We start from the raw sequence: 21,938 nt of genomic DNA, 5'->3' as shown, positions 1-21,938 counted from the left end.
CTCTTCGCTGTAACTCTTCTTGTTTCTCTAAACTCTGGTGGAAATGGCGTGAGAGGTGTCTGATAAGGATCCCGAGATAACTTTGGTCTTTCCAATGGCGGGTTAAGTCCTTGCGGCATAGGCTGATTTACCGGTCGAATCTTCTTTGCAACCCCCTTGTACTTTGCTGCACAAACTATGTTGTCCATCCTGTCTAAAATTTCTGCTGAAATTATCAATTTAACTGGTCAGTAACTGGTTCTGCTGCTGTAAAAGTAACGGTTAGTTATGGCTGTTGGAGTTAATTTTGTTCACTTGAGCGCATAGTCTTTCTTAAATTCTGTTGTTCTTATTCATGAGTTAGTTTGGTTTGAATTTGCCCACCCCTGCCCTCAGCTAACAAACTTAATTGCTGCCTACACACAAATGTATAATTTTAATTTTATTTCAATTTTTACTCAGCTTTATTTATTTATTTCTCTCTCTTTCCAATCTCATTCTTCTCCTGATTTTGTTAACCAGGAAAAATAGAATAACTTACCAGCTAGAACGCGCAAAACAAAAAAAGTTTCCTTGTTGATTTTCTCGCCATGTAGCCACAACACCATGGGTGCGGTCCCTTATGTTAGAATCTACTGCGCTTTGCTCGCGCTCGCGCGGGTCGGAGTGCTACAAGGTCGTCCCCAAGTCGTAGAGACCTTCCTAAAATCCGCTCCGCGCTCCGTAACTTGCCAATAAAACAGCTCGATCCGATCCGTCCTTGCGCGCCTCTGCACCCCGATATTGGTTTGAGTGAATAGAAACCTTATTCCCTTCATATAAACACATACGTCGATCCCCTGAACAGCGGCAGACCTCGGCTCTTATCCATGCGGCCGCTACTCTCTACCTCCATTCCGCCAACCAGATCTAATGAAGCAGTTCAAGCTCTTCACCTTCGCGGCAGAAGAAGGTGAGTGACCTTAATTGCAAAGACCATTTTCAATAGGCTGACAACGCTTGGTACAGCGCCGTCAGCTACGCTGCCATATCCAGATGTTTCTCTCAGTTTCGCCGATCGGGTTTGCACAAAAATTTTCGGGATCAAGGTGCGTCCCCAGTTCCTCCCTCCCTCCTTCGTTCCCTCTCCAGTTTTCACTACCAACAAAGAGATTAGAGCACCATCTTACAGCCAATTCTACTGTTTTCTGGCTTTATTTTTGAGACTAATATTGCTTTCTGTCTTGACTTGTTAGAGAAATACCATACCACCTTGTTTAGAATGTCTTCTCACGAGTCCACCGGCGTTGTTGTTGTCCCAGAGGCCCCGCGCGATACTGCTTCCTCTCCTGTGACTGAAAGGGTACGCCCTCGCTCAAGCTATCTCCTCAATACCTGCCTCCTAACATAGTACACCCCCCCCATCTCATTTTAGGCCCCGACGACGGCGCGTCCGTCGTTTATCGAACCTCTTGAAGAAGAAGGTACTCCAGATGAGGCACCTCCTCCCTATATTGCTACTGCTCGCTTCTCCACCGCCGCTGGCGGCTATCTTCAGAACGCTCGTGCTCCTGCGTTCACGGTCGGGTCTCCTCCTATACTTGCAAACCTTTGCACGCCCTCGCCAATCCACTCACCTCGATGGGCACAAGCTGCTCCGTTCGTCCTTCGATCGCCTCCACCTGCCCTTCGTCATCGCTGGGCTCCAGAGTCTCCGACTCCCGTCGGCCCAGAGCGCCCGAATCGTCGCCAACGCTATTCCCCACTTTCCCCTCCTCCGACGTCTTCGTCGCCTCCAACTGAAATGCCTCCTACCCCTCCATCTCCTCCTGACATGCCGCCGACCCCTCGTCCTCGAGCCGCACAGATTGCTGAAGTGTACACTGATGGACACTTCAGCTCTGCTTTCCTAGCCGCGCAGTTCTACAATCTTCTAGTGTCTCTTCGGGCCATGTTGGCCAGATTTCCCGCCAATCACCCCGACGCTAATCACCATAACCTTCTCCGCTTAGACGCCGACTTGCTTGAAGGTTGGTTCATTGCCCATAGCGCTAATTTGTGAGCATTACTTCCTACTCTTCTCCTCCCATCCACACTCCTAACTATCAACTGATACAAGCACAGTCCCGAACGCTCCTTCTTCCCATAGGTTGGTGTTACTCGACGACCCCAATTCCCAAGCGCGATTAGTGTTTCGCACCCTTTGCGCAGCTATCCTTTGCTTCAACTACATAAATACTCGTACCGTTCCTGGCTATGACCCTACCAACCCTCAACTCTGACCATTCTCCCTTCCTCTTTTCATCCAAGGCCACTGATATTTCAGCCCGACTCCCAAGACCTCCTCTTATCTAAAAAATACAAAAACAAAGCTGCTCCCTACTTGTCCTGTTAGCTTCTAAATATAAAAAAAAGAAAAAAGGTCTCTTTCCAATCTTGTTAGCCTTAAAAACAAACATGTCTCCTTCCAATCCTGTCAGCTCTGGAAATAAAATATTGTGTCCGCTTCCCATCTTGGTAGCTCTAGAAACATTCCACTCCTGTTAGCTCTACACATAAAGACAAAGGGTCTCCTTCCTATTCTGTTAGCTTTATACTTCTGATAGGAATAAAATAAAAATAAGACAAACCTGACCCCTCCTGAGAGTAATGAGCCCTAAATGGCAGGGGAAAACTGAAACCTGAAAAAACACATGACCAATCCCCGCAAGGTGGAGTGCCAAGAAGATTGAAGCTATCAAGTAAATTTCTTCCAGAATCTATCCTATATACACCAATCCGTAATCTGCTATGTGTGGGGGCTATTCTGCAATTGCAGAATACTCCCAATCTGCCCAGAAGGTTCTGAAATCCATACCAAGTTGATCTTGTTCGTCCCGTAGCGCCCATTTGAATAGATCCCAGCTGAATCTCCCAAACAACAGCACCATCTTTGCGCATACACGTCTCAAGAACTCCTCCTCCTCCCCCCTCCGATCGTGCAAATCATACCGCATCTCCAGTTCTGCCGTATCAATAATTCCTCGAGTGCTGCCAACGTACATTCCAAACCGTTCCGTAGATGCAATCCACCAGATTTCCGGCCAAATGGTGTCATTTTGAAGATATCCCATGGTCCCGTCGTAATTTAGCAACATCATAAATCCTATTCGTCCAACGGGGTGCCCAGGGAGCTCTTTCCAAACCCCTTCAGTTGTGCAATCATAATTTTCTGGATAAATGCGCAGGAATTCTTTTACTGGATACCCCTCATCAATATAATCAGCACTTATTGGAAACAGCTTTGGTTCTGGAGCAGTATGAGTGCCCATCCACAACGGTAGTTGTTCCCACTCTGTATGCCAATCTTTCCTCATTTCAGACGAAGGATGTGACTGCCATTCTTGCTCTAAAGGCACCTGCTTGGTTTTATGGAGATCAGGTGTGTCTGAAGAATGATCTTGTATTCCCCTTTCCTCATCATCTTTACCTGTTTCCTTCAACACAAATCCCGTACAATTTGACAGAGTATCTGAAGGAGTGTTCAATGGCCCATATACAGGTCTACTCTCTTCTGTGAACCCTGTGCTGTTATATAATTCGTTATTTGAGCCGGCATCTGTTCCAGTATCCATCCCGCTGGCTGTTCCACCGTCCGTTCCTTCATTGCAACCCATATCCGCTCTACTATTTGACCCGCTATCCGTACCACTATCCTCTCCGCTGCTTGACCCCCTATCTGTACCAATATCCGCCCCGCTGCCCGCTCCATCCGTTGCTGTCTCCTTAAGCTGATATTCACTCACCTGAATGCTATGGGAACACTTACTGGCAATCCTTCGAGGGGGTGCCATTTCCCATCCTGGAACTTCTGGAGCGCATATTGGTATACATAACCTTTCTCCATCCCATAGCTCGTAACTCAAAATTTCTCCTTGTGCTTTGGACAACTGCAGGCGTACTTTGTGATCCGCCAAAAATGGTCTTCCCAACACTGTATATACCTTCCCTCTCACAATAAAAAAATTGGCTGCTTTGTTGTCCTCTGCGTCTATATGGAATGGGATGGCCTCTGCTAATCCCACGATGGGTGAAGAGTGGCCACCAATACCCGTAATATTCATACTGATTTCCCTAGTAGGTAATTGCAATTGCAGAGCCACAGTTTCCGGCATGATGTTCAGTTCTGCGCCACTATCAACTAACGCCTTGATCTTTTGTCCGTTAATAGTTATATTCACAAATCCCAATGGGCATGCATATGTCAGCGGTGCTATGGTATTCAGTGGTCGGCCACTACAATCAAATTCTTCCTCAAAGTTGGTTCGGTTACATATTCCGGAGCTTTGTTGACGATCTGCCATCTTGACCTCAGCCAAAGGTAAATTATGTAAGTCTTGAAGGAATTTTGGTGCAATAAGCAGGAGTTCTTCCAGGGTGAGTGTGAAGCTTTGTTTCAATATCTTCTTTCTCAGCCCCCCCCCAACTTTGGCTCTGTCCACCGTTGTCTCCGATGACTCCTTTGCTGACTCCTCTGTATTCTTCCTTTCGTCGTCCTTTGCAGGTACCCGCTCCCGTTCCTGAATCTCCTCGCCTTCACTGCTTCCGTCATCAGATGTTCCTTCCACCCATGCTCCCGGATAGCTTGATCTCCTCTTCTTTGTCACCGGGGGTTTCTTGTTGGCCTCTTGGTTGGGTACTGGTGCATTATGTGTGCTCTCCTTAGGCTTCTCCACCTTATCTGGTTTAGATTGCACTGGCTGACTGTCTTTTTCCTTCTCCTTATCCGCATGTCTCGGAGATTGCCGTAAGCCAAATCCAACCTGGATCTCCTCGTCTTCCTCCCCGTAGTGCATCTCCGGTGGACTCCACATCTCCCATTGGTTAGTCAAAATCATGGTTGCTGTTGGCTCATGCGATTTCTCCACTCCTGTGTTTCCTGCCGCCCTATTAGCTCGTATTTCCGCTCCTTCCCTGCTTAACTCAACCCGCTCCGCATACCTCCGTACCAGTTCACGAATAGAGTCGCCTGTGTCAGACGGAATTGGTTCCCTGTTTGGATAATAGTAATTTGGTCCTGACTTGTAAACGGCCCGCTTAGTGATGTCTTTGTTTAGATGGGAGCAAAACATTGCTGTGTGATCCATCTCCTTGCAGTAATAACACTGGATCTGGGTTCTTTGGTAAGGTGGTTCTCCGGGTCCTGGCGGTCTAAATCCTGCTGCTGGTGGTCTTGTTCCTGCTAAATGAGGCGGAAAGGGTCTAGAATTTAGGTTAGTATTCAAGTTAGTATTTAAGTCAGTACGTAATTTCTTAATTTCTTCTTCTAATGCCTTTACCTTGTCAGACCCCGCATCTGCTTTGGGTTTGGACTGAACTTCGTTCTTGGCTTCTGGTTCCTTGCTGAAACTCTTACCCTTTGATGTTCCAACTTCCATATCCAATACGGACAGTGACGCCTCCACGTATTCCTTCAATTGCTCCAACTTAGGTACTAACGCCTTGCCATCCTTTGTCTTCCGTAGTTTCTTGTTATACGCCAAATCCTTCGCCACGTCTCGCCGTATCTCAAGTGAAATTGCCCTCCAAAGTGGGTCGCCACTTTCTGCACTCAAGTCCTCGTAGCCCATCTTCTTCAAGTATGCAAGGATCTCCTCAAGTTCGCCCACAAATTTACGATACTCTTCCTTCGTCTGAATGCCACCTTTGCTAGCATGTTTGTCCACCAATGTTGGAATTGACTCCTCATTGAATCTCCTTTTTGGTGTAGCCCGACCCCATTTACAAATAAGCTCCTTCTTCAGCATCTCCCAGTCTCGATTTTCATGGCCTTCCATGCTCTCAATACATTCACTGATCTTCTGGTCTTTGATGAGAAACGGCAATTGTAATGCCACATCCTGTCCTCCAGCCTTCTGTACTCGAGCTATCTTCTCCACTCTCTTAATAAACAGTTCTACTTCTGTTCCATCAAAGTGTAAGTTCATCTTCTTTGTGTCCAGAACATTCCCTGTCTCCTCATCCTTTAGCGTAATTTCCGCTTGTGATCGACACTGACTGGAGTCTGGCGTCGTCTGAGCTAAATTCAACAAGCTATCTGTAATGCCGTGAATGGTTGTGTCCAAGCCAACTGTTGGTGCTGTGAATGGAGTTGAGGTTGCAAATCGGAGGGATGGTCCTTGTTGGACCGGAGTCTCAGGTATTGGTATGCTCTGCGGTGATTTCTTCTGTCCTAACAGTGCTGCCATCATCTCCCTCATTTCCTTCATTGCATCCTTTATTTCTGATATCTCCGCTTGCTGGTGTTGGATGATTGCTGACTGATCTTCAATAGGTGGATCCATGTTGACTACTGAGCTTGAGTTGGATTGTGTTCTCTGTTCCCCAATGTTAGGGAAATGCTTCCGAAAGACCTCCCGTATCACTTCTCTTTCCCGCAACCGACGTTCCTTATCCTCAACGTCAAAAATCCTATCCTCGTCGTCCAAAATCCTATCCTTGCCAATCAAAATCCTATCCTTGTCGTCCGTGATCCTATCCCTGTTGGCCAAAATCCTATCCTTGTCGTCCAAAATCCTATCCTTGTCGTCCAAAATCCTATCCTCGTTGTCCAAAATCCTAGCCTCTTTGTTCAAAATCCTATCCACTCCGTCCCGTCTATGATCCACGCCGCCACTCTTTTCCACGATTGGTTGAAGTTACTGATGATCTGCTTAAATTGATTGATGACTTGATGATCTTGCTGAAGGAAATGGGCCACTGTTGGGACACCAGATGTAGGACTCGTGTGGGACACTAAATATAATTTGGTGAAATATCCGCTGAGGGGGAAATAAATTGCTTAATAGGTTGAAAGGCTATTACAACTTACGGGTGGTTTGAAAGACCTGCCCCTCTAATAATACTATGCAAATATCTAAGAGTCTTGTAATCAATATTTATAAAGATATGGCTGATTCCAAGATAGATCTTACTTTCATATAGTAATCTCTATCAGACCTAGATCACTTGATTCAACAGGCTAGCAAATCTGCTATAACTTCTTTGCTCGCAGGCAATATACTTACTTTGTGATACTCGTACTACACGTTACTAATATGCTGTTTAACTCGCACTTGTTGTTGTGTTATGCTGGGTTCTACTACTGCCAAAAAAACACTAATACTACTACTAAACTTCTACGCTACTTTTACTAACCACTAATACCGCTAATAACCGCACTGCTGACTAAACTACCGTATGTGACCAAACCTTCCTAGGCTGATTGCAACACTAACTAACTACCGTAACTAACTAACCACTGTGACCAAACCTCTGTAGGCTGATTGCAACACTAACTAACTACCGTAACTAACTAACCACTGTGACCAAACCTCTGTAGGCTGATGGGGAAAAGTCTGGTGAGGGGGGAAAGGGCCTCCTTATATATTGAAGGGTGAGGGATTTTTGCTCCAGGGAAGCTCCTCATGAGGGATTATTGCTGCAGGGGATCTCAACTACACAGCCTCTCATGCATGTACTGCGCTGCATGTGCAAACAACAAGGGGTTTATGCTGCAGGAGACACTCAACTACACAGCATCTGCATGCGTGTGCTGCACTGCCTTACAAACAATGAGGGATTTATGCTGCAGGAGACGCCTCCTATACATCTTATCTACCTGCATATGATGTGCTTCATGTACAAACAATGAGGGATTTATGCTGCGGGAGGCACTTCCTGTACAGCTTATCTACCTGCATATGCTTCACTATGCGTACAAACAATGAGGGATATATGCTGCATGAGGCGCTTGAGCTACACAGCACTTTCATGCATGTACTGCGCTGCATGATGTCATGTGTTGCTATGCAACCAAGCCATCTTCCATCCTCTTCCACACACTCTGCATCCACTGTCCAACCTGTTCCATTCCCAATGTTGAGGGTCAAGGCCTCTCCTCCCATCTTGCTCCTTCTTCCCTACTTCCCCCGCACTGTATTACACACTCCCTCTACTATAATACCTCTGCAATGGGCTTTTGGCATTGTCACGCATATGGAACACCACACTGTGTGGGAGATGACCAAGCATATGGCCAGATTATCCTGCGCTTGGGTAGGTAGCCGAGTAGGTGCAGCGCCTTCGGGAAGAGTCTTGATGATGTAGCCAACGCCAGTCACGTTAAAGTGAATTTTGAGTACCACGGACCAGTCAAGATAGTTTAATTTCTCGCCTGGGGCCTTGAGTGGTTCGACCCCAGAGATCTTTAGTGCCAGGTGTGATGTGAGCTCCATGTGAGGCAGAGCAAATTTTACGGTGGAATTGCTGGTTGACATTGGTGTTGATGGAGCAAAAGAGTGGTTGATCCTTCAGGTGAATTACAAACCAAGTAATCTGGTATTTAATGTGCACGAGCTAGAGGCAACTGGGTCTCATAACCTGTTGCAGTGAACTGGGACAGCAGAACACAGCGCAGATGAGTTCGTGGAAGGATAAGTTCATTGCATCATGAGGGAAACAAGAGAAAGCTGAGGAAGAAAAAGAAAGAGAGAAAAAGAAAGAAAAGCTCACCTGGGACAGCAGAACACAGCGCAGATGAGTTTGTGGAAGGATGAGGAAAAGCCTTCCACATCTGCTGCCCAGGTGAATAGACTACCCTACATGACATGTCACAGAATGTGAAAGAGAAAGGACAGGTTGGAAGCAGAAAGGAAAACATGACTACAACCCACACCTCAACAACATGTTTGCAAGTCAAGAATGGCTCACTCAAGGTCGTGCCTGTTAGAGTAGAGGCGGCAGAATCATGGTTTACAAGATTACAAAAACTGTTTACAACCATAACTTTGTGTTTAGTTTATCCTACCCCGGGGGATTCCCCGGGCTAGGACTGCGGCCACTACTTAGCCTGGACATTCCCGCGCCCCGGCTCCAAATCTTTTCCTCACCGAGATTTGGAGACCGGATCGACTAGTGCCGAGTGCTAATCAGCGACGGGACTGTTTTGTCCAGGTGAGTAGTGTTCCGTAGTTTGTCAGCAATTTACCGAGATTTGGAGACCGGATCGACTAGTGCCGAGTGCTAATCAGCGACGGGACTGTTTTGTCCAGTTCCCATTTGCCAAACCCATACGGCATCTTACAGTGCCGAGGTACAGCACAGTACCTTGTGCACATCATCGTCGGAATCGCTCATAGTTTGAGCTCATTGCAGCCTCAGAGCATGTATATGTACGCAAAGAGGCAATGTTATTTACGAACTTGGCACAAGTCCTCCTCCGCTTCCTCCTCGGAGGCACTTTTTGCCTTGGTAAGACTTTTTGCTTTGGTTTGGAACTAGATACAATCAATAACTGCTTGCAACTTCAAGGTTTGCAAAAATATGAACTCATGCTTTCTGATTCTGACTCACCCGCACTTACATACTGAGACTGCCGGTTGGTCTTATCAGTGTCTCCCCTCCAAAAGTAATCGTCACTTCATTGAAACCCCAATTTTTGAGTAAAATCAAGCCGTGCAACTGCCACTGCGACCGAGAGCAGAGTCTGGACGGCTTCGAGGGGGAGATGTACAAGCCAACTCTAGAGTCTACACCTCCGCGCTTTCATAGGTCACTCATCGCAGATGGGATTCCCACTTTGAGAATGAAAAGGATACACTTCGGTGGGCTTGAAGATAGACCCAGACAAAATTACCTCAGACATCCTTCCTGTTATCTGCATTAGAAACTGTGACTTGTTCTTTACATAGATCTACACCACCAACTCTTAGAAAAATCTCTCCAGCCTCGTATCATGGTATCTCTTGTGCTCCTCCTCCTAGTCAGTTTTTTCATCTCGTTTCAATGGCGTCTGGATGGCTCTAGACTCACATCATGTTCTTCTGGGATATATAGCTTATAGGACAATATGCTGCGATGGAACATCCTGCTCAACTGCCCAACAGCCTTGTTTCGCCAGAGCCCCGCGAAGGTGTAGCTGACTATCTGCCTGGGAATTCCCCGTTGACATCGCCCCCGATCTACTCGATCGATATGATGCCAGGCGCAGAATCCGCCATCGACATGCCAACCCCGCATGAAGAATCAATCATACGATCAAACGAAGATCCTTCCAGCAAGGTGCAGACCTCGCAGTCGGAGGAGACGCCAGCTCAGGGTTTCAATAGATTATCATGGGCCCATCCGGACGTGAGTGGTGCCCACCGATTCTAAAGAAATTCCGAGTAATGATCTGAGTAATCATCTGCTTCCACGTTTAGCCTTCAGGTAGCACAGCTGTAGCGTTCATGTCCAGGTCAACGGGACCCAGTACCACAGGAGATGTCCAAGTTCGGATGCAAACTAGAAGTCGCGCACTACAGTTTGAAGGGCCAAGGCGGAGAGATGCTCTTATTGCCTCTGGCAGCGTGGGGTTCCTGGTAGTGCTTGCTTTTTTGCTCACAGTCACGTTTTACTGGATTGCCCTACGTAAACAACACTGTCAAGCCGGGTGGATTTTTGCGTTACACAACCTCAATCACATTGGAAGAAAGTACCCTAGAGGACCGCAGTTAGCCGTTGTCTGTCATTAGCTGGCTTATATTTTATACCAGAAAACACTTGGGGCTTGTACTTAGGTCGATCCGTTTACATGTAGCTACATAATCATGAGTTTATGTTTGCATGTAACACTATAGAAGGCTATATATTTGTTGATATAATTCTGATTGTCTCACACCTTCTCTTGAAATTTCTGCTTCCCTCACTCTCACACATTTCAATCAATATGTTGATAGTGGCTACCTGTCTCTTTTCTGCCATCTTCCTTTTCAGTTTTGTCTAGGTTCTTATAGGTTCTTATTCTTTTGTCTGCTTCCTCTTGTCTGTCATCATTCTTTCATTTCATTTTCAATATTGATCAGTTCATTGCAAAGTGTTTTGGGACCAATTTATTTAAATAGTTTAACCTATATAAATGATTTCAAGAAGCTTTAGAGAGACAGGAGAGACGGCTTCAAAGCAATTCAAATTTCCTGATTGTGCAAATTCAACTTGGATTGGAATTCAAGCTAAATTGTAGCTTGTGAACTATGGGATTAGAAAGCTGAGCCCAAATTTGAATGAATGATAAAGCTTAGACCGCCTGGCAAGTCCCGCCGGCACCCGCAACCCACCCGTTGGGTGGTTCTGGGTGCCGGTATGTTTGGGAAAAAAGGGGAGATACCTGGGTACCGCTTTGGGTACCCACTCAACTGACTCCCCCAGATAGGATGGAAGCTGCAGTGGTTACCCCGTGCCAGCCCCTCTGGTGATTGAGTCGTACAATATTGTGTGATCAAACCAGTACTAGCTGGATAAAATATTCAACCAAGTCCTTCTTGGAAAAGGCTTTCTCAATCACAATGGCTTGTGGCTGCAACCACCCAACACTTCAATTATCTCACAAATCTTTGCCCCTGGGAGAAGAAAAATTCAAGATACCAGCAGAGCCACTGATATTAACACTCCAGCAAGCACCTAGCCCTCATGTGGATTCCATTTAATATTGCAAGTTATCTCAACTGATAAAAAAAGGTACTGCTGGTACCTGCCAGGCAGTGCTGGGTGCGGTACTTGGTCCCTGTTTTGTACAAAAACCAATGTGGTACTTGAGTGCAAACCGGTAAACAAGTTCAAATGGACATTCTCTACAAGGGTACTTGAAGGGCTTCCCTCCTGAAAAAATCTCTGAGAGTTACACCAAGAATTTAGGGTGGCATTATCTTTCTGCATTTATGCTTAAGTATTGCCACTTATTTAAACCTGAATGAGATTTGTACATGGAGGAATGAGTATGATGTGGGGATTTTTATTAAATTCATAAGACTCATTTTCAGTTTGATTTGAGAAAACGGGCAAATTTGGATGGGGGAAAATTAGAAGTGTTCAAATTTAGTGATGAATGATATAAAAGGTAAACATTTCTACTTGTGCCATCTCCAGTGCAGATGCACATCAGAGTTCACATCATATTTGGGTTCACAGTGTGATCTCATTGTTCACATGCATCAAAAAGCAGCAGTGGGCCGCTACGCTAAACTACATTATTTTAGCCCTAAAGTTTAGCGTAGCGGCAAAAAGTGCTGACCTTTTTTGAATAGCGTTAGCGCGCTGTTAGCGCCACTATGCTGCGCTAACAACACACCAATTTTTTTAGCGTTAGCGCTCCGCTCCGCTACGTTGCGCCAAGGCGCTTTTAGCGGAAAAAAGGCCTTTTTTGCCGCAAAAAGCGCTGTAGCGCAGCATAGCGCGCGCTCTTTTGCGCCCTGCGTGGTTAGCGTTAGCGCAATTGGGCGCATCTGCGCTAACACTAAGCTAAAAGCTCAAATAGCTTTGCACCCTTTGCGCGTAGCGTTAGCGCAGATGCGCGCGATTGCGTTAACGCTACACTAAAAAATAGTGCATTTGCGCTGCGCTACGCTACGCTAACAGCTATGGTTAGCATAGCTGACCCACTGTTGCAAAAAGCAATTGAAGTCATTTGAACCCTGCTCAACTGGCTACTGAGTAAATTTACATGGTTGATTTTATCCAAGAGAGTCATTGAGAAAGTATAAATATGGCAGCGGCTGTAGATTAACTTTGATTGAGAAGAGACTCTGGATGGCAATGCATCAAGGGTACTTAATTGTTTTGTCAGGCTGGGTGAGACACAGATACATTCATAACTGTGTGAAAGCTTGTGCATTGCGACTGGCCAGACATGGTTGCAAGTTAAGAATGGCCCACTTGAGTTCTTGTTGGAATTGCTCACAATTTGGCCTCTAACTTAGCTAAGTCCCTCCTCCTTGGCTTGTTGGAATTGCTCATAATTTGGCCTCTAACTTAGCTAAGTCCCTCCTCCTTCGGAGGTCGCTTCGGAGGGTCCCTGCGGGACAGCGTCCCCCCTCCACATAGAGAGGGATTTAGTTAAGTTAGATTTGGCCTGGAATTCCTTGCGCAAGGCATGCACACAGAGAGGCTCTGTCGTTTACAAACTTGACACGAGTCCTCTGTGTCTTTCGCCTTGGTCTGGTAGATAATGGCTGATAGCAAGGTTGGCAAAATTATGAAATCAGATGTTCTCGTTCTGACTCATCCGCATTTACATATTGAGACTGCCGGCAGGATTCTCCCCTCAAACCAGTCAGCACTTCATTGAAACCCCAGTAAACTCATTGATGAGTAGAATCAAGCAGTACATTACAGCCGGGAGGGAATAGTGCGACTGCGATCGAGAGTAGGGTCTGGACTCTGGACGGCTTCAAGGGTGAACTGTCAAACAAGCCGACTTTAGACCTCGGGCACTGCGCTTTCACGTGTCACTGGGATTCCCACTTTGAGGATAACAGGAGACACTTGAGGTCGGCTTGGGCTTGATAGACCCAGACAAAACTACCTCAGAGGTATTTCATTTTGTCTCCAATATTTATAGTGACTTTCCCTTTATAATCTAGACGACCGGCTCATAGGAAAATTGCTCCAGCTTCTAATCATGGCATTTCTTATGCTCCTCTTCCTAGTTAGTTTTTTCGTCTCCCGTTCTCATGCTTGGCTGGCTCCAGACTAACATCCCGCTCTTCTGGATGTATAGCTTATCGGACAATATGCTGCGATGGAACATCCTGCTCACCTGCCCAAGAGCCTAGTTTCGCCAGAGCCCCGTGAAGGTGTGGCTAAGTATCTGCCTGGGAATTCCCCGTTGACATCACCCCCGATCTACTCGATCGATGGGATGCTAGACGAATCTGCAATCGAAATGCCGAGCCTGTATGAAAAATCAATCATACAACCAAACGAAGACTCTTCCATCAAGGAGCAGACCTCGGAGTCAGAGGAGACGCCAGCTCAGGGCTTCGATAGATTATCCCGGGCCTATCCTGACGTGAGTAGTTCTCATTGATTCAAAATAAATTCCGGGCCACGATCTGAGTGATTTTGAATCATCCGTTTCCACTTTTAGCCTGCAGGGAGTAGAGCTGTAGCATTGCCCATGAGTGTCGATACCGCAAGAAATGACCAAGTTGCAATTCAAACTACAAGTCGTGAAATCGGCGAAACAGCAAAAGGTTTGCTTGTCTTGGGTGGCATTGTTGTTGTCGTAGGAGCAGTTTTGGCGCTGTTCGTCACGATAATCTGGGCCATTCTACGTAGGCACGATCCCCACGTTGTGTGGGTATATCCACTGACTCACGCCGGCAGAGGATTTAGGCGCCGTGGAGGTCGATACTATTAAGCCGGTCTATTCATGACAGCAAACACAGTGGGCAAATAAAAAAGTGCTGAGTTTGATGTAAATGGGGAAAGCTTGTATGCATCCTCTGAAGTAAGCCATTTAGGCAACCGGAAGTCCTTCATTACTCCTGATTGTCTAACATATCTTTCTCATTCTCTCAATCTCACACCGGATTTCTTACATTTTGCTTGCGGTTGTTGTTTGTCATCTTATTCTTTTGTCCTCCACTACTTGTCTGCCAACTTTACTTCATTTCATTTTAAATATTCATCAGTTCATGGCAGAGTGTTTTGGGACCAGTTACTACCAGCAGTTTGACCTGCATCTAGCTCACATATTTTTCTGATCACATACTTTGTTTTCCAAATGTTAAAATGTGATATTTTCTCTACTTTATCAATCTGCTAAGGTGTCTTAACTTATTTGGAAGGGTTCCTTTCAAAGGAAATAAGGATTAATGGCCATGAGAAAAGTGTTAAGTGATGTGAATGGGTGTCAGGTGACATTCAGTAACATGTTTTGAAAGTCCAGGGGTACTGCAACATTACTCCCCTTGAATAGCAATGGCCCCTTTGTCATCATCAGGGGGTTCCACCACTTCTTCCTAGAAGTAGCTAGAGTAAAGACTGGAATTAACTTCAATTCTCCTGTCACTCAGTGCCCTCATCTTTTTCAAGGTGAGTGTCAAGACAGGAAAGAAGGCTGCACAACTCAACTATGGATATTGTCAGATTATGACATCTGATGTGTCACCCTGTTGGATGAAATGTCATTCACATGTCACATAAAATTAAATTACATCTCAAGAACATTCCAACACGTAAAACTGAGAATCAGAAACCGGAACCAACTTGCAGACTCAAGACAAGAAGAATAAAAACAACTCAACTCAGATCAACCGTCAAAGCTCAACGTCAGTATTGACCAAGGTAAAGTTGTTGATATCAAACCATCTAGTATCAACACTCATCCTGAATGCGTCAACAATTCACTCAGTGTCAGCCAATAACATCTGTAAACGTCAACTGTGAAGAGTATAACCTTTCAGGGGGAGGAGGATAGGTAGATGGGTTTTCTGTTCAAATTTTTCTTGGTCATTCTCATCAACTCAGTGCTATTGTTTTATTTCTAGTTTTCATTATCCTTAAAACTTCACGCCATCTCACATAGTCTGTTGTCAATGTCAATTGCACCATCATAGGTAAACCTCATTAGATTATGCATTGATTTATATTTACAACAATTTATTAAGTTTCATTGTTTTTAGTTTTTACTACTACTGGTTCTAAGAGCGTGCAATTAAATAAGATCTTGATAAACTACACAGCTATATGGCTGAAACCTGTCTGCTGTTCAACCGGACCAGCTGTACTTGAATCCAACATAATTTCCCCTTTCGCTTTGGCCAATGTTGTATCAACCCACAAGTTCAACCATGGAAATCAGCCTGGAGCAGCACAACACCTCAACCTTGAATCCTGATTGTATTCAGTGAGAAAGGCTTTGCCTTGGCAAACACTGCAATCATAAGCTTTGTCTATACATATGTCTTCTGGTTTGCCCAGCAAACTAACTCATCTGCTTATTTTTTTTCTTCATCCTTTCATGGCAATCTTGTCTTGAGACTTTCAACACTTAAATTTTTTTATCCAACCTTCTCTCCCATGTCTTGCTTCTTGTTTTCTCCTGTTATCATTGACTTCTGTATTTGCAAAGCCTTTAGTTTGCACATCAGATTATTCTTGTCCTTCTCTTCTTTGTGATTGCTTTATTCTTCTCTTTTTCTTTCCAAGATCCCCTAGCATGTTGAGATACATGAGACATGCAGCAGCTCAATGCATACTAGGTTCGTTAAGGCAGGCTTTGCCTCTACACTCCGGAGTCCAAGGCACAATTTCCAAGCTGGATCACAACAGTCTACACGGGGTCTTATGAAGTAAACACTGCAAAAAAAACTGTGTCAACTGTGAGCAGTTGACATGTGGCAACTCTGAGGAAGCTTGTGGTGTTACACCAGCCTTACTCAAGGTTTGACTCAACCCAAGCTTCAATGCACAGTCACTGTGCACCTTGCAGAGTGACTGTGCCAGCAAAGGCACTTCTGCATTCATGTGGAGTTACAATGGCAGCTTGGCTTGAGTATCCTGCATGTCAACTGCAAGCAGTTGTCCAAGTTATTTTTGCAGTGAAATATTGACTTGAAAGAAATGTGAGTGGTGAAGAGAACGCAGATAGTGACTGATTGGTTGAGATGTTTCTAGTAGGCATATGTAAGAGTATATGGAGCAAAAGAAAAACGAGCCGGGAATATACAAGCATAAAGTACAGCAAAGAAAGAAGCAAGATAAGAAGCTATGGGTCAGGCTGATCGAGAGCCGAGGCTTTGCGTTTACGAGGTTTGGAAGAGGAAGCGAGATTCGCAGGCCGAGCGAGCCATGCGTTCCAGATCTTCTTGTGGGGGTTACCGAGGTTAGCGGCCAAGATATTGCTAGAGGGGGACCAGCAAGCCTGGCCGGAGGCAGCTGGCCGATCAGGGGGGGAAGGATGGAGGAGGGTCGGGGGGGCTGGGGAATGGATGAAGAGAACAGAGGCTTTGTAGGAGATTTTCAGGTGCGAGAACACGTGCTCGACGGCCGGTAGCTCACCTGGGCACCGTCGGACCGTGTACATCCTTCCCCCACTCGCGACTCCTCCTTCCCCTTCCATCGTCGACGCGACCGAGCACGGGAAATCCGCAATCGTCTGGCCCAGTAACTTCGCCACCGCTTCCTGGCGGCCGACGGCCGTCGAGTCGTTGCTCTCGGCCAAATCAATCGACGGGAACTCCCATAACCCCGCAAGAAGTCCTACAAAAGATCACATTGAGAAGAAGCTGCAGAGGGAAAGAAAAGCGAGAGAAGGCGGAAGACCTTTTTCGGGACGCTTGATGAGAAGCGTCCGGGTCTGATCAAGCGAAAGCGGCGAGTTTTCCATGACGTCGACCTGGTCCTCAGACAAGCTTTCCTTCCAGATGACGAGCGAGACAGCGACTTCTCTGGGGGCAGGTTTCTTGCGCTCCTTGGCCATCGGATAGACCAAGACGTTGCCATCACTGGGACAGGCTATGGGCGTGGGCTGGCAGAGACTACAGAGGTCCTCGATGTCCTCATCTTCCCTCGGCCTCCGTCTCGCTCCTCCCTCGTCACGGTCGCCAGCACTGTCCAGAACACGCAGAGCTTGCGCCTAGCAGACGACGTCGTCAAGGTTAAAATCATCTCAATTCCAGAAGTGGTCCAACATACTTCTTGGTAAGCTCTGCACCATTTGGAGAGCGGACAAGATGGACAAGCCGCTTCCCGGGGCTTGCAGACGGTCGCGCCGAGCTCCATCAACGCTTGATTGAAGTCCCCGGGCCGATGCTGGGGGACTAGTTCAGCGGCGGTAGACCAGAGGAACTTGGTAGTCGCTTTCGCGGCTTGCGGGGCGTATAACGCCGTAAGGCCTGTCAAAGCATGGGGAGCAGAAAGAAAATCATCCTCAGGACATCCTCTAGAAGCCGTAGGGGGTCCAAATGGGCAGGCAATACTGACGCGTGAGCACTCGGTGGACGTTGCCATCGACCATGGGTACTGGCTTGGCGTAGGCTATCGAGGCTATCGCACCGGCACTATACGGGCCTCTTCAAGAGATAATCCCACCACCAACATAAACACAACCAATGGGGAACCATTTTTGCTCGAGGAACGAAGGACTCACATCCCGTCCACTTCTTTCTCCATCATGAGCGGGTCTTCAGGTAGGACCCCAGCGAACCGCTTGACGACTTTTTTGGCCCCTGAAAGCAGCCGTGAGGCCCGAGAGTAGTAGCCGAGTCCTGCGGATCGACGAAAGGATGATGAGCCAAGAGAGGAGGGTCAGGTTACCCAGTCCCTCATCGATCGCCGAATGACACACACACCTTGCCAACACTCGTTCACTTGCTCGACATCCGCTTTCGCCAGATCAAATATCGTCGGGAACCGGGCCATCCATCTCACTGTTCAGAACACAATCCAAAAGCTAGTGATGAGAATCGATGGAGGGGGAATCATTCGCGTGGCACTGATTTACGATAGTACGATTTCACTACAAAAAAAAAAAAAACAAGAAGGGAAATGAGTCTGTGAATGTGCAGGGATCAAAAGTCATCAATCGACGGACCAGTTTCTACTTGGGTTTGCTGGACTGGATCGGCGACCGGCGTACGGGTGCGAGGTTCCGAGATCCATACACGTCAACATCCACCTAGCGTGTTTGAAAAAGCACAATTTCGAGCGAACGCACGCATGATTTCGCTAACCCAGACCTAGGAGAATCAAGAAAGACAGAGAGATAAGAAGGAAGCATGGGCAAGCAAGAAGAAAAGCACGGACCTCGTAGGCTCTCTGGCCTTTTTGCTGCTCGGTCCAGCTCGCAATATCCACGACGTCCTTCCTCCAGGGCATATCGCGTTTCAGCTTGACGGTGTCGAACCATGCGAGCAAGCCAGCGTGGAGATCGGTGAGGGTGGTGGAAGCCTTCGGGTCGTCGGAGGGGCAGGAGAGATGGGAGGTGTGGTAGGAGGGCGGATGTGCCCGGCCGGCCGAGCTGAGGATCCGGACAAGAAGACTGGTCTCGGCCAGCCGCGGCTCGCCGGGGTCTGCAGCCAGCGAGCCCGAGGGGGAGTCGTCCAGGCCGCTGAGACTCGAGCTGTCCACCGAGTCCGCCGTCCTCTTGGGCGTCGGCTTCGGGAGTTTCCTGGGCTGCTTGGGCGGCCGTCGAGCCTGTCCATCGGCCGGCCTGCTCGCCGGCTCCTCGTCCTGGTCTTCCGTGTAGATCACCCTCCGCGTGCTCCGTCGGGCTCGCTTGTCCATGCTCGCCAGGCCGTCGCTTGCTGTGGTCCTCCGGCCGAGATGTGTTGAGTATGTATCTTGAACAATCCGGGGTTGGCAGATGCTGGTTGTGTGGAGGTCGGGCTCGGGCAATCGACGGGCGGAAATGGAGACGCGTCAAAACGCGTCGCGTCTCACAACACGCTTCTAATATTTCGGAATGCACAGAATTAGTTAAGGGAGCACTTTAGCCCAGCTGCCAAATGGCTGAAGAGTGATCTCACCCCCCTATATCCCCCACTGGCATTTGGATAAACATCCCACCATTGGCACCATTAGAGCATCAGCATTGGTGGCTAAGTCAGTCTCGGATTATGCTCTTTTTTTTTTTTTTTTTTCTTTTTTTTTTTACGTGCAGCTTTGATTTGACATTGCGCACTTAGGGCCTGTACCATAGCCCGCGGATTCCAAGGATCTTGCCCGGGATTCGCAACTTTCTGTGAAATCCGAGCGGCCCAGAATCCGGAGTACCATAGCGCTTATTTGTCAACCTCATAATCCGCGGAAAACAGGCCATTTTCCTCCGTTTGGAAAAACAGCTCCCCCCTATTTTTGAGGTTCAAATCCCCGGAAAGCTATGGTACAGGCCCTTAAGATGTTCAAAGTTGAAATCATAAAATTTTCAATACATAAAATCATAAAATCATAACACTTTCAAGTGATGATTTTATATGTACCAACCTAGAAATATTGCTCTAATTTGAGTGCTTGGGTGGAACATATTTTTTTCTGCTTAGAATTTTATGATTTTATGGTGTTATGATTTTATGCAAGACAACTTTGAACACCCTAACTGTTGTGTATATCCTTCACTAAGGCCCCATTTGGAGCCAATATAATTGCGCAATATAATCTGGAATCTTGTGACATCTGATCAAGTTTTGGCGGACCTGATCAGATGTCACATAGGATGTCATGCAAAAAAACTCATATATTGCCTGGGTTATATCTGCTCCAAACGGGGCCTAAATTCAAAAAAGATGGCATATTATGATGTTGATTGCCTACAAAAACTAACCAATGAAGAAGAAAATGCCACTAACATTGGATGGGGGTCAAGCAAACAGACAAAAGAAAAAAAGGAAGTGGAAAAGGGGGAAAAAACTATTTCAAGCATTCCACCAATGTTGCTTGCGGCTGATGTTGGCTTGTTTCATTTGAGGGCAGGTTTTGGACCATGGGGAGTGAGCAAATTTCTTGTCTAATTATGGTATTCAAAATTGCATAAGATTTTTTTACATAAAATCATAAACTGCAATTTTGGCTGGGAGATGTCAATTTAAGTTTTATGCACGCTGACATCTCCCAGCCAAAATTGGTTTTATGATTTTATGTAAATAGTGACATATGCAATTTTGAATACCATAAATGAATTGATGTTTTTCTTTGACCAAATTGATGGACACCTTTTCTTAGTGATGCACACACAACAAGAGGGGTTGGTAGCTGAAGATTCCTTGCAGGTGTTTTATTTGTGGTTGCCAGAACACTTGCTGCATAGTGGGTGATTCTTACACCATTGAGCTGTGTGACCAATCCTCCAACATTTGAAGCATTGGGGAGTTGCCCGTACATAGTGAGCACCGCCAACAGTGGGTCAGCTAAGCTACCATAGCTGTTAGCGTAGCATAGCGCAGCGCCAATGCGCTATTTTTGAGTGTAGTGTTAGCGCAATCGCGCGCATCTGTGCTAACGCTACGCCCACAGGTTGCAAAGCTATTTTAGCTTTTAGCGTAGCGTTAGCGCAGATTCGAGCAATGGCGCTAACGCTAAGCACGCAGGGCGCAAAAGAGCGTTTGCTACGCTGCGCTACAGCGCTTTTTGAGGCAAAAAAGGCCTTTTTTCCCCTAAAAGCGCCTTATCGCAACGTAGCGCAGCGTAGCGGGTGTAGTGTAGCGCTAACACTAAACAAAAATTGGCGCGTGCTGTTAGCGCCACTGAAAATTAGTGCAGCGTAGTGGCGCTAACAGCGCGCTAACGCTATTCAAAAAAGGCCAGCGCTTTTTGCTGCTACGCTAAACGTTAGGGCTAAAATAGTGTAGTTTAGCGTAGCAGCCGACTGTTGGCACCGCAGTAGAATTTTTTTTGTAACAAAAGCCCAGATCGTTCTATTTTGGTTGCAATGTATTTGTCAAGGAGGTGGAGGATAATTGATCCATTTTTCTTTCCATTTTTGGTTGGGTTTCCAAGCCATTGGGCTGATTGTATCAAGGATGGATTGATTCTGTTTTGTATGCCGAGTTCTTGTAGATGAGCTTGATTGGATGGCTCAAAGTTGGTTGGTATTTGATGGAGAAGTACTGGGAATCTTGAAGGGAAGGTCTTAAGATCAGAGAAGAACAGTTCAGTCCACCAGTGTTTGTTAGCAAGAAGCCATTGTGCCTTTGCTTTGGAGCTAGTTAGGAGTTTAAGATCTTTTGATGCTAGGATTGCAATCCCAGCAAAATTGACAGGTTGAGAGTAAACAAAAGCATTTATTGATGATAGAATCTGTTTGATGTTGTTTGTAATATCCTTGGCTGACATTGAGTTGAGGTTGTTGAACCCTGGCGGTGTTTGGATCACTACACTTGCAGGTTTGAACTCGTTTATCTCTTGATTAGTTGGTACCAATGGCGGACTTGTTTTCTTCAGAAGGTTGGCTTTACTTGCTGGTGATTTTTTCTGTTTCTTTGCAGTGACAGTAGCCCACAAAGAAGGTGTCACAGTTTGCGCTGGTATCAAGGTTTGACGGTCCAAGCAATCTAGTTGTTCCAATATATTATCAATTTTCTGGTCTGTGGATTGTACGTTGGTATTATTGACGGGGCAAATCTTGGCAAGAGTTGTCTGGAGTTGGAGGGTGCTGCTTACTACAGTGATCACTTGCTCAAAGGTAAGCGTTTGTGTGGGATTGT

At 46.4% G+C, this 21,938-nt stretch overlaps 3 protein-coding genes across 3 annotated transcripts; 2 read left to right on the top strand and 1 right to left on the bottom strand.

The window, feature by feature from the left end:
• Positions 1 to 891: 891 nt before the first annotated feature.
• Positions 892 to 10,490, top strand: PtA15_8A152 (uncharacterized protein; the record flags this gene model as incomplete). Its single annotated transcript, XM_053171552.1, has 6 exons — positions 892 to 931; positions 1,215 to 1,321; positions 1,394 to 1,442; positions 9,669 to 9,739; positions 9,814 to 10,107; positions 10,179 to 10,490. 6 exons carry the CDS (start codon positions 892 to 894, stop codon positions 10,488 to 10,490), a joined length of 873 nt encoding a protein of 290 aa, XP_053022804.1.
• Positions 10,491 to 13,411: 2,921 nt separating this feature from the next.
• On the top strand, positions 13,412 to 14,152 carry PtA15_8A151 (uncharacterized protein; the record flags this gene model as incomplete). Its single annotated transcript, XM_053171551.1, has 3 exons — positions 13,412 to 13,438; positions 13,511 to 13,801; positions 13,880 to 14,152. The coding sequence occupies 3 exons, from the start codon at positions 13,412 to 13,414 to the stop codon at positions 14,150 to 14,152; spliced, it is 591 nt and encodes a 196-aa protein (XP_053022803.1).
• Positions 14,153 to 16,504: 2,352 nt separating this feature from the next.
• Positions 16,505 to 19,023, bottom strand: PtA15_8A150 (uncharacterized protein; the record flags this gene model as incomplete). Its single annotated transcript, XM_053171550.1, has 10 exons — positions 16,505 to 16,998; positions 17,062 to 17,374; positions 17,434 to 17,633; positions 17,722 to 17,810; positions 17,888 to 18,005; positions 18,090 to 18,167; positions 18,242 to 18,256; positions 18,332 to 18,355; positions 18,455 to 18,476; positions 18,544 to 19,023. 10 exons carry the CDS (start codon positions 19,021 to 19,023, stop codon positions 16,505 to 16,507), a joined length of 1,833 nt encoding a protein of 610 aa, XP_053022802.1.
• Positions 19,024 to 21,938: the final 2,915 nt, after the last annotated feature.

Source organism: Puccinia triticina, chromosome 8A (genome assembly GCF_026914185.1).
Source record: "Puccinia triticina chromosome 8A, complete sequence".
Classification (NCBI taxonomy): Eukaryota; Fungi; Basidiomycota; class Pucciniomycetes; order Pucciniales; family Pucciniaceae; genus Puccinia; species Puccinia triticina.
Note: the sequence above shows the minus strand (reverse complement) of the source record. Positions and strands in the feature narration are given on the sequence as shown.